This window comes from Atractosteus spatula, chromosome 4, assembly GCF_055471065.1.
Source record: "Atractosteus spatula isolate fAtrSpa1 chromosome 4, fAtrSpa1.hap1, whole genome shotgun sequence".
NCBI lineage: Eukaryota > Metazoa > Chordata > Actinopteri > Semionotiformes > Lepisosteidae > Atractosteus > Atractosteus spatula.
The window spans coordinates 1,705,434-1,723,329 of record NC_142709.1 but is presented as its reverse complement, the minus strand read 5'-3'; the positions used below and the strand labels follow the sequence as shown (position 1 = coordinate 1,723,329).

Below are 17,896 nucleotides of genomic sequence, written 5' to 3'. Positions count from 1 at the left end.
GCTGAGACATGATAAAAAATGAAGGGCTCCGAGATCTATAAAGTGAAATCAATCTGTCATTTATAAAATGTGATATGTTTGAACAAAATGTAAAGGCATGTAATAAGTATTTGCTAAAGGTAGTGGAACTGTCTTTAAAAAACGACAATTAAAAAAAAACAAATCCACTTCATCTTACAAACACAAAGATCAGAGAAAGTTTTTTGAACAACTAGTTATACACTAACCTAGTCTATGAAAGAAATTCATTAACTTCCTCAAAAACAAAATGCTGGCAGCCGCCAAGTGGATGAGAGAACTAAAAAGGTTTTTCTGGCAGAAAAATACGAGCCGACAGCAGAAACTGTCTGACCTGTGGCCTGCTTTCCTGACACCATGCTCAAAGGAGTCCAGGACCCTGACCGCCTCTCTTTCAGCAGCACGGTGCATGTCCACTTGCTGACAAAGGGATATTATGAGCTACATTCAACCGAGGATTCGACAGCGATGGGAATAAATGTTCACAGCGATAAAATGCACTTGAGCTGCTCCCAAAAGTCATAAAATATATCTTAGTTTTTGATATCATTCCTCAATATCTGATTTCTACTATGTTCACTTTCAGGAGCTCCATAGGTAAGGGGAATAATATTGTAATAATTAACATAATGTATGCAAGACACTAAGAACTCATTTGTTAAAACAAACTGAGACATTGTACATCGTATGTTTTTCACCATACTGTTGTGGCACCTATTACATCAGGGGAAAACAAACAAGGATAACAAAATAAAACTAGTTTCAGATATTAAGGTATTCTAATTAGGAATCTCATTGAAAAGGAGAGGAAAAAACTGAACCAAATTTAAAAAAAAATAGTTCATTTTGCAATCTGCTACTCAAAATGTTTAGGGATTAATGCTTGTATACATTAAATGGTCTACAATATAATAATATTGCTAATTTCTGATATTCTGTCACGCATTCTTTTCTGGTGCATACTGTAATGCACCAGGATAGGTGTGGTGCGATATATACACCGTGGTACACAAGCCAGCTGTGTGCAATGTATACACCGCGGTGCACAAGCCAGCAGTAGCTCTTCCTCTGAGCATCACAAGCAAACGTGCTTTAAGATAAGGTTACTACAGAACTGACAGCACGCGCTCTTGTAGTGAACTGAAATGTAGCACAGGGCTCCTAACTGTATTTCAAGTAATGTTTTTTCAAGTTTTAGCCATGAAAGATCAAAACAGCCCTAGCCTGTCCCTCATATGCACTAAGGAAGGTTTCTTTAAACCTCTAACCCTGTTTCATAATACTGAAGAGAATGGGAGGATAACTCACCAATAATGCAAGCTACATGATAAAAACATGACCAGCCCAGGCTAGGTGTGCTGCAGCACTAGGACCTGAGCATATTTTCTCAATTTCCTGGTGATCCTTTACTTTGCTTGTAAGCAATAATGGGGTTTGACAAGCCTCGCCAGTCCATACACCAGCTTTGGAGATGTCTGCTGCAAACTGAATTACCTGCCATTTCTTATAACCTGAGCGAATATAAATTTCAATACACATTTGTTCCTTATATATTAAACCAGCAGTGCTTGTTCTACTTTGACATTTATCCTTCTATAAATCCTAATAACTCTCAATTTAATATATAGGTATTGAAAAAATATTCCTTTTTAATGGGTTTATATTAAAGGAAACATTAGTAGACAGCATGAGAAGTGAAGGCTGAGGTTCTCTGATTACAGTTTGAAGTAATTATGTAGGTTTTAATATGATAGTGGGTTGCACACCTACTCATTCTGGGATTAGCTAATCACTGTCTAAATAATACATTACTGAAGACTGAAGCTATGATCTGCTCTGTTAGGAGTTAATCACCTCTAGAACAGGCATGCATAAGTGGAGTTGCTCGCTAGGAGATTCCCAGTGTAACACGTTTTATTTGTAAAGCCGCACAGGCACAGTGGAAAGGTCTCAAATGAAGCAAAGCTTTTTCCTTAGAGACACCAGCTCAATAAAAGTGAGCAACTCTCCTGCACTCCAAAACGTTCTTCTAATCTTTAGCTTTTATAAACTGGTCATTCTATTACAGCAAGTACTTGAAAAACAAGAGCTGTCTCTCGGCAAACCTGCCGATTTCTTCAGCCACCCCCAGAGCACTTACTTTCCTGTGTCCAGGTCACTCGGACTCGACCGGACTCCACGGCCTTGCGCTTCGTCCAGCCGCCCTCTCCCATCCGCGACCATGCCGTTACTGTGCAGAAATACCTCCCCCTGTCCGTGTCCCGTGTGGACAGGATCTGCAGTTTGAACGTGTCCGGCTTCACCTTGCTGAGAACTATGAGCCCTGCCTTCACGCGGTCTTCGTATTTGTCCCCAGCCTGGAGGTCCCAGTTTTCGTCCACCAAGGCGATCATGCTGGTGTCAGATGGCGCGTCCGAAGGCAGCACTTGCTCGAAATACCAGGCGACGGTCATGTGGACTCCGCTGGCTCTCTCGACGTCTGTAACTGTGCACTCCAGCTCTGTGGGCTCATCCGAGAATGCAGCGCTGAGGACAGGCTTTAGGATCACACTGTACGAGGGTTCTGTGGGTGAGAAAACAACAAAAACAAGGATCGATATTGTCCTAAACATACAACTCATGAAGCATAATGCACAAGTACGCAAAGTACAAGTCCACATTTACAAAAAAAATACACACTGCAGACACGGTAACTTGGCACATTCTGCTCCACATCCGCAGGTCTTTTCCATTCGGATGAGTCCAGACCAGTAGAGCACCCAGCGTTTCCAAGACACACTGAAGATCACGATTCATTTCCACGGCTGACACCTGCTTACGCTGTACCCATTCACAACACCGGGCATTTTGCTGGAGCAACCCGAGCGAACACTGCCCTCGCGGGCAGAGGAGCAGCACACGCTCCCAGCTCCGAGCCCGGGGCCTTGACCACACTGCCTGCTCTCAGTCTCTCTCTCGCACCGTTGCCTGGGCTGTTTAGTTTCCAGGATTTACTGTACAAAATTACATGGAGTTTTAGGTACTGTTTCATGCTGTCAGGGGCTTTGTTTTTTTTTCTCCAACGGTTCCAAAAATGGCAGTATTGTTGTTGTTGTTTTCAAGACTGCCGTGCTGTGGGTGAAAAGCAGCCCGAATCGCCCGGGGTTACCGCAAGGCTTTAAATGAACATTCGCCCCTCTGCTCGGCGCCCCCTCCTCCTGCTGCTGCGTTGGCATGACTGCTGCCAAGTCGCCCCCCAGCCGCCCACGGAGCTGCGGCTCGGCAGCAGGCAGCATACCCACTCGCCTCCCGCTGGCACGGACTGCTGCAGAGCACCTTCTTCAGGACACACCCGCCAGACCAGCGTGAGCACCAGGCCTCCGGTCCGCCTGATCGCTTCGGTATTAAATCTACACCTTCCTCCTACACTGGTAAACAAAAATAAATCACCAGTGCTGGCAAGAGGGAAATGCAGAAACAAGCTCGGTATGAAATCCGCCCACCCGTTTCTGAACCACTTTAACCAATGCAGTGCGATGCAATGCAGTGTTACAGGGGAAGGAACTGGCGCAAGGCGGTCTCACCCTGGACAGGACGCCAGACTAGCCTACCAGCATGTCTTTGGACTGTGGGAGGAAACCCATGCGAATTCGGGGAGAACATACACACTCCACACAGACCGCACCCCAAGTCCAGACCTGATCCCAGGGCCCCAGCGTTGCACCACCCTTGAACTGCATTCTGTACGGACAGCCCTTGCCTCTACAGGAAGGAGAGAGCGCTCTATCCTATTTGTTAGTCATTGTACCTGGCAGCAACAAAACCACAGAACAACGTTTTTTTTTTTTTAATTTTCATGGCTCATGTAACCTTTTTCCTGAATATGTGGCTATGCATTGTAATGTGAAGAAAAGTTTTGGAACTATTAACTTCAATTTACAGAAACTCAAGCAAAGTAACCATTAAATGCATCATAACAGGAAGCAATATTAAAATATTTAATGCTGGAAAGCAAAATGTATATTTAAGGACAGTCTAAAATACAAACAAATGGAAAGATAAACAATTTTCTAATGCCAAAACACAAGATGTAGGAGTCTCTTTAGGACATCCTGTGTTATTGCTGCAGGACTGTGCAATTCTCTGGTAATCTTGAGTTTCTTCCTCTCCGTAATTCCACAGGGTTAGGGAAGCACATCTAACTCCTGTCTGCCCAAAAACCTGAGAGCCCCCCGAGACAAAAAGTTTCATTACAATACTAAAACAATCTGGTTTTATGCGAATTTCCGAATGTACTTTACACAGCAATAGCTGAAGCTAAAGCATTTAAAGTTTAGTTTATTCCTCAGATAACCCTCTGTGGATAAGTGGCACCATCTTACTATCAAAACGGAAACAGCCTAGTATGACAAAAATAAGAAAGGTGTGATTACCCTTACATAGTTTTAATGTAATGCATGATGGGAGGGAGTCCATGAAGGGATCAGTGGTTCCAAATATCTTCATAACACCCCTGTAGCACAAGCAACATATCTTTGTCTCCTGAAGCTGATTTGAGGAAAAGTTATCCGCACCTTACTTTAAGACATTAAGATATTCTCTATGTAAATTACTGTAGAATATTAAAGAATCAGATTGAACTGCTGTTTTTAACATTTATTTTCCCATATTCAGATATTTTCATATTTAGGACAATTTGCAAGGGTTACATTAAGCATGTAGTCTTATCTCAATTTAGGAATAACACTGCAATTTTAAGAAATACTTTCCCCAGTGCAATGTTAGTATAACTTTAAATTTTGTTTCAGCTGAGGCACATCTATCTTCATTCTACACAATGCTCTGTCTCTGCTGAGAATAAGTTAATCCACATGGTAACTATTGCAGCCATCTCCCTGGGATGAGATCCTAAAGCCAATGATAAAGAAGAGATGAGAAAGCAGATAATCTCAGAACACCCTTAAGCCTACAGGCCATGCACTGGCTGCAGAAAGTTTCCTCTCCCCTTTCCTACTGCATTGAGGAACCCATCCAAGAAAACACACCCTGTTGGAATACTGTTTCTTAAAAACTGTACACACACATTGGGACACTGCACACCATATAATGGTGAAAATGGTGTTCTTGGGTTTCCAAAGGCATTATCCTTATTAAACAGTGGAAAAAAAGTAGAAAATTAAAATTTGTTTAATTAGAAAAAAAAGAGAAAGCACACATTAATATTTCCAGTCTGTGTTCACATTATAGAATCACAGAACAGAGTGTGCTCAGCTGGAGTTCCAGAGCCCAGAACACTTCATCCAGTCCTACCCTTTCAGTTACTCTGAACAACAAACCTAACACACTCAGAGGTTGACACATACTGTGTATTTATACTGAAAAATAACACTGTCATTTATGAAATAAATAAGGATTAGTAAAAGTCCACAATCTAAACTATGCTAAAAAGTAGACAACCTTAGGTTCCTATAAAAGAATATATAAGTACATACGTAATGACAACTGTTGCCTGGCAGATTTAAAAAGGGAAATCACGTATTTCTCCTCTCCCTAGATTAAAAAGGAGTCCCGTCAGGTCCCCTCAGCTGACAGGCTTTGCCAGTGAGGAATCCATGTGGTGGAGATTATGCGCAGTGCCAAAGCTCACTCTCTCTTATCTTCTTTGCTTCTCTCTTGCTACACTATCCCTATTTTGTGCTACAAAAGCCTCTTTAAATACAGGGCTGGTCAATTGAGCTGGGCTGATCAGATCTGAGAGCATTCCAGCCTCAGATTTCCCGATGCCTTGTCAAAAGCAATATCTCTAGTCAGATGGGGGCTACTTATCTGATCAGATTACCCCCTAGACATCCAGAGATCTTATCTCCCCCCCAGCTAGCAATTCAGATAACACCCACAGTCATTTTGTTCTGGAAATACCAGCTACTGCAGTCTCAGAAACCTGAGACTGTTTGAACTGAAACTTGGTAGGTAGGCGTCGCCACACCTAGATGTACACTAATCTGTCAATTCTGCTCTTTGCTTTGTTTTTGGAATAACTTTCCCTTCGAGAGATAAGGGGAAGTGTAAAATCCAGCGTGCACATCACTACGTCCAACACATAACAACACATCATTTTAAGTACTAAAGCTTAGTGTTCTCAGTAGGGATACAGCCATAAAGAGTCTGAAGGCATAATTATTTGCCAGCATGAAAACAAGAAAGAGTTAGGGGAAAAAAGCTTTATCTCTACTTTGAGATCTTACCAGAGATTTAAAAACCCCAGATGCTAACTGCCAGAAAAAAACCCCACTAAACAGCACAAAAGGTCACTCTCTACGGATCAATCCCTCGATTTGAGTGGGCAAAAAGAAACCCGTCAAAGTTATTGACAGCGATTTTATTTTTTACTTGGTTGTATCAGGTGTAATACACAAGTTGACTTCTTGGCAGATAGATGAGAAATTAATAGACTTCCAAATTATAAACAGCACTGTATTATATTAAACGATACTTGAATAACGTCTTTCATGTTGATCATTTTAGAATACCTGTTCATCTCAGGTGAATGTACACTGCTTTCTTAAATCTGCAACCCTTGAAGAGCACCTATTAACAAAATGTATTATGTGCCATGATCAATCTTGAAATGAAATAGTGTTAATCAAACAATTTCTCTCATACTTCAACTACAAACTAACTAAAAACAAATGAGCTATACACCATTGTATATTTCTACCAGGAACACCTTCATGTTTTAGGCTTTATGGTGGATCTCACTGAAAACTCTGTGTTAAGAAGATCGTTTTGTAAATAAACATAATCCTCACTCAAATACGAGTAAAGGCTTTTGCTAAACTTCACGAATCCAAACAATGTCACAAAAGCATATCTGATTACACACACAATGGCAACACAAGCCACCTCGAAAACATTTCTTAGGAAAAGATTTTACCTGAACTACTATTTCAGTATCTGAAGGACACTTTAGGAACTCAAGTCTCAGACAGACTCCTTCTTTTCTGCTCATTAGGTTACTCAAAAAGATTCAATGATAAACTATTTACTAATACAACTGAATTATATCATGTTTACATACTGGATATCCATCGAACCTTCAACCCCAGTCACTTCAATGAGAAGTGAAACAGCACTCAGAAGGTATAAGAGCTAGCTAGATACTTGTATCAGTCCTCTCTGCTCAGGTCTCATGTTCCTGCACTGCAGAACTACAGAATTAGAAACACGAATGTATCAAATGTACAGTATTTGCTAGACAAGAGTCTCTGGGCACTACATAAGAGTTCGTTTCCCTAGATAAAAAGTTATGAGTTGGGGGCTATTCTAGTATACAAAAGTGTATTGTGAAGTAGCAATTCTACATTTACTGCAGCAGAATTTAGCCAGAGCAGACAAGAAACAATGGGAGAACAGATTCCTTAAAGCCATCTGGTTAGTGATTCCTCAATGGGCAGAGAGTTTTGCAGGGGCAAAGTCACAAGTCGGTTGGGAAGTGGCTTAGAGTGTCTTCTCGAGCTGTCCGCCAACAGGAGGCCTGTCACTATGACAACCCCGGGGGGGGGAAGACTGCCTCACAGGTGATTGGCTGTAAAACCATCTTAGTACACAAGAAGTAGACTTTGGTCAGTTAGCTCTCTTACTCTCTGGTGAGACACCTGACTTCCTTCTCCAGACTGAAAGCAGTGGAAGCTCAATTTTGCATTTATTTTAATTTATTTTGCATAAAATTCAGGATCAAGCAAAAAGCTTTGACAGTAATGAACAAGCTTTCTTATTCTGAAAGGAACCCAGGTAACTCTATCATTATAGTTTTAATTAACAATGAGATCGCATTTTAATCACAACTGTTAATAACTGTCTGAATGCCGGTTTCCAGTTTCTCCTTTTAAAACACCATCAGAACAGGTCACTTCCGTGTGTAGAACAATAAGGATCCATGTGGTTAGGATTCTGCCGGCCCCTTAAAACACATGTAAGAAAGTTAAGATCACGTGACTGACACACCTCCTCAGAGGCAAGGCAATGAATGAGAAAACACCATTAAAGCAGGAACGGCCATTTCTAAGCTTTAGAGAAGAACGCAGGTTTTACCAAGTCATTACCGTCACTCACTTGTACCTTTTAAAACTTCACCAAGACAAACCCTAATATTGGTCTTAGACACACCAGTTATTCTGTACAGAGCTCTAAAAGCCACTGCAGCGATCTGCCTTTCTGTGAGCCCTCTGCAGAGAGCGCGAGCCTCCTTTCAATGCCATGCGTTAGCGTGTACAACCACAAGAGATAAAAGCGAAGGCCACCACTCCCTCTGGGCTAGAAGTTATTGTCTGTACTCTGTACTCTCCCTTTCATTTCTAAAGATGAGGCGAAGAAAGACGAGAGCTGAGGGCAGGGAAAGATGAAAAGTGGAGAAATCACGAAGATGAGGCAGGGCCTTGAAAGAAAAAAACAACTAATTAGGATTTAATTTCTATGTGATATACACGTACTTAAAAAGACCATTGAAAACTCTAGTACTAAAAGATCACATTATAAATGAAGTATTCATCAAGATAGGATTCAAAGATGACAACTCATTAGCCATCCTGAGCTGTACAACTGTGTAATAGTTATTCATTTTTAAACAGAACAGAGATCTGCCTATTTGATGAGTTTAAAATACATAATGCAAAATTATTACTAATTTAAAAACAAAACAAAACTGAATGAGGAATTCAACAGTTCCTCTTACAACCTAAACATTACTCCTGCTTTGATTCACTGAGTCATTTTGTTTTTGTTTCATCGTACTGGCACAAATCAAACCTTACAAATCTTTTTTTCCCCTCAGAAATGATGTTTCAAATGTGGTAACAAAAAGAATAAATGAGTATGTGTCAAACATCTTTGGTGAAAAAACTTGCAGGAATATACAGAAAGTTTCTTTTTGTTTTGAACTAACAATTCCTCTTAGCACACATTTCAACTGATCAGATTCTGAAGTTAATGCTCCCAGGAGCTTTCTTTTGTATTTGTTCAAAAACTGAATATTGCGTAAATGTATAAAATCTAATAACTTTCCACGAGACCAAAAAACCGTGGCTGCCCTAGTCGGCGCCATCTTAAAACGACCGTTTCCTTTTATAACTTCCCGTTAACTTTGCAGCCATGAAACATCTGAAACATATTAAGACTGTATGAACTTCTCATTGGTTATCTGTCCTGCAGCAGTTTTCTCCACAGATCCTCTGACATCAGTTAATAACTAATATTTGTATCTTTACAAGGGGTCGTGTTTTTTTTCTATACAAGCCATTCGAATAGTAATTGTACAGAATCATCCCTTTTAGTTGAAATGGTGTAAAGAGCTCATGACACAAAGCCAAACTGCTGTCTCAGTTGTCTGTTGTATATATACAGTACAGAGTATATTCGTGTCTCCATGTTCTGCAAGTCAAGATTGCCAATTTTAACAAGGTCTAGTTGTACAGAAGGAACACATTTTATTTTAGCAAAAGCAAACTCCCTAATAAAACTGAACCATAAATAAATTAAAAATGCATAAATGACATAAAAAACGAATTCAAGTAAAGTGCAAGACATCTGGTGAGGGTTAAAGCAGGATTAAGAAGCTCTTCTATTACATTAGAACCCCACACACAGACCCCTAAACTGCTTCCCAAGATACAGAAAGGAAACTGGAACAAATTCCGTCCTCACAATCAATCAGAGAGGTAAGATCTGTCCTTCTAAAGAAGAAAGGACAGCAACTGGCAAGGAGAGCTTTGATCCGAGGAAACTTTTTTTAAACTGACCATTTAAAATCCTTTTACGAGGGATGCCACACTTGTTTGGCACTATATAAATCGAATAATATGAATGTTGTCATTATTTAAACTACAGCACACAGAATACCTGACAACCCCCCAGGTCCCACAAAACCAAAAGCAGTTCATTTGAGATAGAAAAGCTGTCTGAGGGGGGTCTTTGATGAAATACTATTCACTCGAAAAAGGATGTGTGACAGGTTGGGTGAGCCCGTCTCGGGGAAGCTGGGCATAATATCAATAATTGATCACTACACTCACTGTGTGTTTGACTTTCAAACTGTATAACACGCACAGTACTGTTGCCTTACAGTTCTGGGATCCTGGGTTTGGCACATTCTCCCTGTGTGTATGTGAGTTACTCTTAAATCCTGCATTCCTATTGAGCTTACTTCAAACTTGGGGAATTTAGTCTTGTATCTAGCATGTGGGATAGAGACCCAAATTAGTAAAATGGGCTGAAGGAATGAAATCTCTCACATTTGTCACATGGCTAGAACTACTTTTGGTTTTCACAACTCTGCCTGAACCTTCACAGTGGAGACTCTCTCCCAACGGCACAGCAGACCGAGAAGAGGTGTCCTCCACAAAATCTACACAGGCTGTGAAACGCAATTAAAAAGAAACTCCCTGGGGATACTTTCTCACAAACTTGCCTTGAGGTTTTTAGGAGTGTTACTATTAGGCCTTCTGTAATTGCTAAAAAAAACAACACTTATGTTTCCACGATTTGACTGTCCATTTGTTTTTTTGACACTCCTTGGTAACTCACATTTTTTACATTCAGGATGTCTCCATGAGAGACAGTACGTGATCAGAAATCTGCATGTTTCTTCTCATGCGCCACATCCCGGTGTTGCTTCAAGCTTGCAAAAGGCAACATCAAGCAGGACAGCCTGTCGCATTATCTCCCACACATTCATAATCTGGTCTCCTTCCCTTCTGATTAAAATGAAACCTTGCACTATTCCTCCCGCACTTTTGTTTGTTTAGCAAACAAAATGTCACCTGAACACACAATATCCTGTCCCTCAAACTGAAACCACAAACCGAAAAACAAATAATTGCCCTTTACTCTTAAATAAACTCCATTCTTCGATCTTTGTGTAAGAAAACGAATTTCATAGAACTCATTTGTACTGTTCATTGTACACTGCTACTCTGAGAATTATGGGTGGATGTTTGAATTTATGCACTGTGGTCAGGAAGTATGTAGGTGGATTATTCCTCAATCACAGTATTAATCAAGCAAAATAAACATTAGCAACAGCAAAAAAAGATTTCAGCTGCTCAAAAAGACAAAGTAATTAATACAGAGCAATCTGAATTAGATCAGAGAGATATGTCGTTACAAGCTTTGACCCAAGCTTCCTCTGGGATAATTTTATATCTTTGGAAAGATTTAAAATGAAGCTTCTTGTTTATGTTTTAGATTTGAAATTAATATTTAACTTAGTTAATGATTTAGGCCAGTGAGAGAATCAGGCATTGACAACTGCGATTTCAACTGGCACACAGCAAAACACCGATGTCGCATGATGCTGCTGTCTGCTCACTCCTGGAGGTCAGCTCCACTTAAATTCTGTAGTCTCCCTTCTTCAATGTGACAATGCTGTAGTGCTGCCAACTTATTTGGAAAGGAAAGGCAGGATTTTATTTTTCTTCTTGATATTGCTGATGGTAGACATGATTAAATATAAGTAGTTCAAGTGGGGAGCTGCGTCAGCATGCGTAGGCTGCAAAGGAACAAGTAAAGGTTTATTCCTTCCTGAAAAGAGAAGAAAAGAAACAAAATGTTTCGGCCGTGGGGCCGTACAGCTCTTTGTGTTGCTTTTCTTCTCTTTTCAGCATGGAATAAACCTTTACTTGTCCCTTTGCGTGATGAAATATAATATGTGTAACTTTTTAAACATGTCATGGACTATTTTATATTGCATTGAACTCAAACTTGATCAAAAATAAAAAATCTGGGTTCCCATATCCTGGATGGCAATAATTCTGTGCCTATTACTGTGCAGGAGGAGCGGAGAGCAACGAGACAGATAAAAGCAAACTAATCTTCCAGTCCCACATAACTCGTGTCCTGTCAGTGCCCTGTGCAGCACTCTAGTGAGATAAAATGGCTGAACTGCAACTACAGTAAGAAGAGGATCATAACTTAATCACTACACAGAAACATGGGGAACAAGTTCTACAATTCCTTAGTTACAGCAATTGTTACAATCGTTTTCAAATAATAATGTGTTTCTAGAGAGAAAACCACCATAAACTAATAAAAGAAAACTGAAAACTTAGGAGGATAATGGACAGGTTTCCCGCCTGTTTACCTGACACAATGTTTTTAAGCAATGTACGTTAAAATAGAGAGATAGGTGATAACGCGCAAAATGAAAGCGCTATTCTACTTTAGATAATTGTGTGTACAAAGATCCGATTTCATGTGCCATCCTTAAAAACAAAGAAAACCGGCAGGCTTCAGAAAGCAAACGCCGGGCCTATATCCCAGTCCGCAAGGAAATACAGCCATCCATCCATCACTGGAAAGCCTTATTCCTTCAGTGCTTATTCACAGGGAGCTGAGGGAAGCAGAGGCGTGATTGCACCCTGGGCATGATGCCCACACTCACAGGGACCTTTAATCCAGCCCAGCCTCGTGCTTGGAAGATGAGAAGTTACAGAAGAAGCCAGTGAAAAGCATTCCGATTCCACTGGGGAATCGAACCCCAGGCCAAGGAGCTGTGGGGCGGCAGCGCAGACTCATGCACGAGTGAAATCACTCACCCTCCAGTGCCACCGCCACCTGCACCGTGCTGGAGTTCCTCTCGGCCGCTCTGTACCACTGCCCGCTGGCGTGCTGCACCCAGGCGGCCGCCACGCAGAAGTAGTGCCCCGAGTCCGCGCGGCCCACGTCGCGGACGACCAGCCGGAACGTGTCCCAGCTGACGCGGCTGAGGCTGGCGGCTGCGGTCCCGTTCGTGACCGAGTCGCGGCTCATGTGGGCCAGCAGCCGGGCGCCGTCCAGGCTGGCGTCGGGAGCAGAGCCCACGTACCACGCGACCTCCAGCCCGAGCAGGTCGTAGCTGTCGGCTGCCACCCTGCAGGCCAGGCTGAGGGCGTCGCCCACGCTGAGGCTGGCATTGTGCTCGGCCGAAACCTGGAAAGACTGCGCTGAGAAAAACAGAAGGCAGAAAGGGACACAGTGAACCAACTTAAACAGCAAAAGAGCCCAACAACATCAACACACAAAATACAAAACTGATTCACCCATAATGCCCACAACACTGGCTACATGAACACATCCGGTTGTAAAACAGAACATCCTTTAAGGCTTTATTTTACAAATGTTTTGAAACGTTTCAGTATGCAATTCTATGTTCCTGACAGGGGCCGATTTTTTCGGCCGCAGAGGTAATTCTACCAGCAGCTATATCTTGCATTTATGTACACTGGAGTCATATTCCAGAATTTTAAATAACAAACCTGCAGCAGGGAGGACATGACCTGGCAGGAAAATCCTAGGCAACTACTGCTCAAACACAGGCACTTGTTTCAGAGGAGGCTTGCAGATGAGCACAGCACAAGAACAAGTCAAATATTCAGACGACCAGTCTTACAAAAAGCAACTACTGGTAGATTAACTGTTGCAGACTGAACCTGAAATATGGGTTTATTTCATGGCTTTTCCAGAATGACTCAATCGATACTAATTGTGTATCCTAGAAGGCTTATTTTGTTTGACTTGTTGCTGACTGCAATCCGATTCATGCTTAACTCTGCGCTCAACGGCTGCAGAAAACATTGTCTGCAAAGACTTCTGAACAAACGAACACAGCATTGTCCTCCATAGCTGTGGGATAAAAGAGGCGCACTGATTGTGAATGATACCCAGCTCAGGCCCTCACACACATTGGTAGAGAATGTCTCAGGAGTTGTTTTGACCTTTATTTAAATACCCACCAAACACATACATAAAATCGGACACCATAAGTCTTAAAAGAAAAAGGGAGTGTAATTCACCTATTGGAACCACCTTCACGTCCGTCAGCTCAGTCTGCTTCTCCTGAATGCTCGTCCAGGTATCCCCATCATCTCTTGCCCACTCAGCAGCAGAACACACGTACAGGCCTTCATCAGAGGGTACCGCATGGGAGACTATCAGGCTATACACTCCATCGCCGGGCAGGTCTAGACGCAAACCTCCATCCGCGTAGCGCTGGCGATAACTGCTTTCGGCTCTCACGACTCCGCCCGGACCGTAAGTGAGGATCTTCTCCGTAGAGGGGCCTCTCTTGACCGCCCAGCTGACGGAGAGGAAGGTGTGCTCCACAAAGTCCACCGAGGCTCTGCAGTGCAGTTCGAAGGACCTGCCTTCTGATACTCTCGCTGAAACCTGGCTTGAGTTGTTCAGAGGGATTACCACAAGGCTGTCTGGAATTACTGCAAAAAAAAAGCAGAAAAATGGGTTTGTGCTCTGAGTTAGCCAATCACTGACAGCCCATTTGTTTCCGTCAACAGAGTCCGTTTTCTTGGCAACTCACATTTTTTGACATTAGTAATGACCCTGTGAAATACAATATGCGATAAGAAATCATGTTTCTGCCCCCAGTTTCCTGATCACGTCTTTCCTGGGCTCTCCATCTCCCCTGCCTCCAGCCTGCCACAGAGCACATCAAGAGGAGAGCAGGCCAAAGTGCCTGCCTCATTATCTCCCACACATTAATTACGGCATCTGCTGTTCCATCTGAAGGGGATCCGTGCCGTGTGCCAGGAAGCGCACACATTCTTCCATGCCCTTCAAAAACAAACTTTCCAAATATGGGAAAGCTTGTCATTTACAGCTCCTAGTGCTGCAGCTGACCTTCTCCGGAGATCTTGTAAACTTAAAAGAAATTCTTTCTTAGTAGAATCACACCTGTCAGCAAGCGACTTTGTGAGAACATAATACTCTAGCTTATTTTGGATGAAGGAGTTCTCCCACATCATGGAACAATGATTGTGGACTTCTAAAAGGAGGTCATTAGTTCCAGTCCTTTAACTTAACTTCACTGTCGTTTTAATTTCATTTCCCAATGCTGGGTGTTTTGGAGGTATTTTCTACTAGATTTGTCAACTTAAAACATCCTCGACAGAAAAGTCCCTCAACGGAAGTCCCAAAGTTTACAGGTTTTTTTTTGGATCAGAGATCTACCTAGAAATCACACACAATCTTGCGTATGCCCCGACTCTGAACAGAATAACGGCTTTCGAAACCTTACTGAGGCTGGACTCGCGCAGCATGCCAAGTGAAAGAACTAAACGACGACGGCCATAAGACGTGTGCTCGCATTGATATGACCATATTTTATTTAGAAAATTTAGAATGATACGGTTTCAGAATTCAATCTAATCTGAGAACTGTAACTTTCTATACATACAAAATTTCTGTGCATGTACCACATTTCTACTCTCTGACTGCTCGCTTAGTAAGGGGTGATGGGCCCCCTTTCATTGCAAGGTCAGGATTCACGGGCTTAGAGCTCTGATCACCACTACAGACGCAGATGACAGACATGCTAATGAGCCAGTGTATGAAGACAAGGCTGAAGGAGCACCGGTTGCAATCATATTCTTTGAAACATCAGCTACGTCCACACAGTCACGCGCATTCTCTCTCTGTACATGCAACATAAGCCTTTTTAAACTGGAGCGGCTTGTATATCTATGGCGGTTTAGCCTATATCCAAGACAAAACACAACCAGCTGCTACTGCAACAACTGCTTGCAAAAGGCGACGCTCGTGAAATAAAAATGAATCATAAGAATAACACAAACCTTTTATCCACACATTTTCTATATACGCAACTACAAGACTATTTCAGAATGTGTTCTCAGAAAACGAGACTGAAGGGCACCTCGATAACGCCCAACAGCGATCGTACAGCCGAACTTACCTATTAATCGCACAGTCGCATTGTAGTTTCCACTCAGCTGGGAATCAGTGCTGGGTGTTAAGCAGTCATATGCTGCGCTGTCGCTTGGCTTGACGTTTCTAATCCTGAGACTGACCGAGTTTTCACTGGTTCGGTCTATGGTGACCTCTCTGCTGCTGACTCGGCTCCTGAAGGAGCTGTCCGTGAAGGATGAGTCCAACGTGGAGATGAGCTGAACAGACCTGTCCCCCCGGATCACTCGCCAGTCGAAGTCCTGCTCTCTAGGACCTTCGTAGTCCTTCACCTCACAGGGGATGGAGACCTCTGTCCCTTCCACTCTGACCAGGGGGCCCGCAGGAACCTTCACCGTTCGCCCCAAGCAGAGCGCTGCACAGAAACACGAGAACACGAGTTGCATTAATCAAGTCACATTCTCACAGAGCAAAACACCTTCACCTCCGACTTGTACATTTATCTTAAATCAGGGTCCCCAGCGCCGGGGGCTCAAATCCATTTCAAAATCCATGTCGCCACACACGCTGCTGTTTCTCAAGACTGGTACGACGTCCAAGTCGGTGACTGAGCAGGTAGTTTGTTAAATCGATGAAACTCTGGTCTTTGAGGACCGGAGGGTATTCCACTTTTTTCCCCAGATGTTCTCTACATTACTCACCTGAACAAACCACCTGGATCAGTTTAACCCCATTCGACGTCTTCAGAAACCATAACATATATAGAAAAGTCTTTAGAAATTTAAATGACTGGCGTTTGAAATGAAATGAATGGGCTGTCATTTAAGGATTCGGCAATTATCTCTAAAACCTGCTGGCTTGTGGCTCTTCAGGGTCGGGGTTGGGAGTGCTTGTCTTGAATAATTGTAAGTTTCTCAGTTTTCTTTGAAATGCCCATCATGTAGTGTGAAGGATGTTGCATAATGTATAACCAAAGATACATTATTTTGCACATATTAAATATTGCTCTGAATCATTCAAAGCCGAACTGAACAGGTTCCTGCAGGCAATCCTACCGTGAAACATGCTGAGACACTACTCTTTTTAGAGCAGCGTGGTTTCAGCCTCACAGTTCGCTGTGAAAACCAGAGAAGGAGTCCAGAAGTCCTTCAGGTCACCTTACAAAGATTGCGTAAGAATCCAGACCAATATCTCTCTTCTGTTCACAGCTGGAGCTTTTGTCTCTAGTGTCAAGTTTGCGGTCTGATATACAATGTTTGAACTATGTTGTGAAGTGGTGAGGGGGGTGAGGGTTTATGCAGGAGTCTGGCAGGGAAGCACATCTCTTTAACCCCCAAGGCAGAGGGTGGCCAAATAGGGTGTCAGTAAAAAAAATACCCAAAGCTGCGCTGGATAGTGGATATAAATATATAAAAATACCATTTCCAAGAGCTTCATAATAACATAGTAGAAAAAAAGTTGCTTATGCCTGCACAGACACGGATTTAAAATAAAAAGATGGCTGGATTGGAGAATTAGTTATTTAGAATGGGCTCCACTCTTGCATACAGCACAGAAATACCCCTTTTTAATGGAACCTCATTTTGCTTGACAATAGTAAGATGAGTTTCTTTTTTATAAAAAGGCACCACAGGGTTATCCCATAATCCATTTGGTGCAGCATGAGAACTTCCTGCTTGGGCCACACTGAGAAAAAAAACAACTCAGAAACGCGTTTTATTGATCTGGGCTGACTGGGACCAAAAATGTTAAATGAGACATTAGTAACTCAACTCGGAGAAGAAACACAACTACTCCTCAGAGGTCTTCTGGTAAGACGACAAATGACGGTTCTGAAAAAGGGGGTTTCTGCGTCTTTAAGTTAAAACTATTAGCTTGACGCATGGAAAGGACAAGTGAAGAAACAGACTGAACTGGTTGAAACACATCTTGAACGAGACGTGGGAAGAAAAAGAAAAAGGGCTTGTCTGAACAGATAAAAGCAAACAACAAAAAAAGAAGGGCGCAGAGCTGGAACTCGAGACGCGCTGGATTCGGAAACAATCTCTGCCATTATAGATTGTTAAACAGCCTCAGCCAACAACCTCAAACAAAACAATCATCTGAATTTAGATTTATGTTCTTGTATGTCCTAGAAATAATCAATGTAAAATCAACTAGCCTGTATTACATAAAATTTATCATATACACCTGTTAGAAAGTATTGTTTTAG

At 42.2% G+C, this 17,896-nt stretch overlaps 1 protein-coding gene across 1 annotated transcript in view; it reads right to left on the bottom strand.

Moving 5' to 3' along the window:
- The window catches only part of ptgfrnb (prostaglandin F2 receptor inhibitor b), a 32,202-nt gene that overhangs the window by 11,413 nt on the left and 2,893 nt on the right, over positions 1–17,896 (bottom strand). Inside the window, exons 2-5 of the mRNA XM_088913935.1 lie at positions 15,734–16,099; positions 13,821–14,240; positions 12,585–12,971; positions 2,159–2,581 (exon numbers count right to left, since the gene is read on the bottom strand). Of these exons, the coding sequence (XP_088770061.1) occupies positions 2,159–2,581; positions 12,585–12,971; positions 13,821–14,240; positions 15,734–16,099 (1,596 nt within the window). The remainder of the gene's footprint in view (positions 1–2,158; positions 2,582–12,584; positions 12,972–13,820; positions 14,241–15,733; positions 16,100–17,896) is intronic.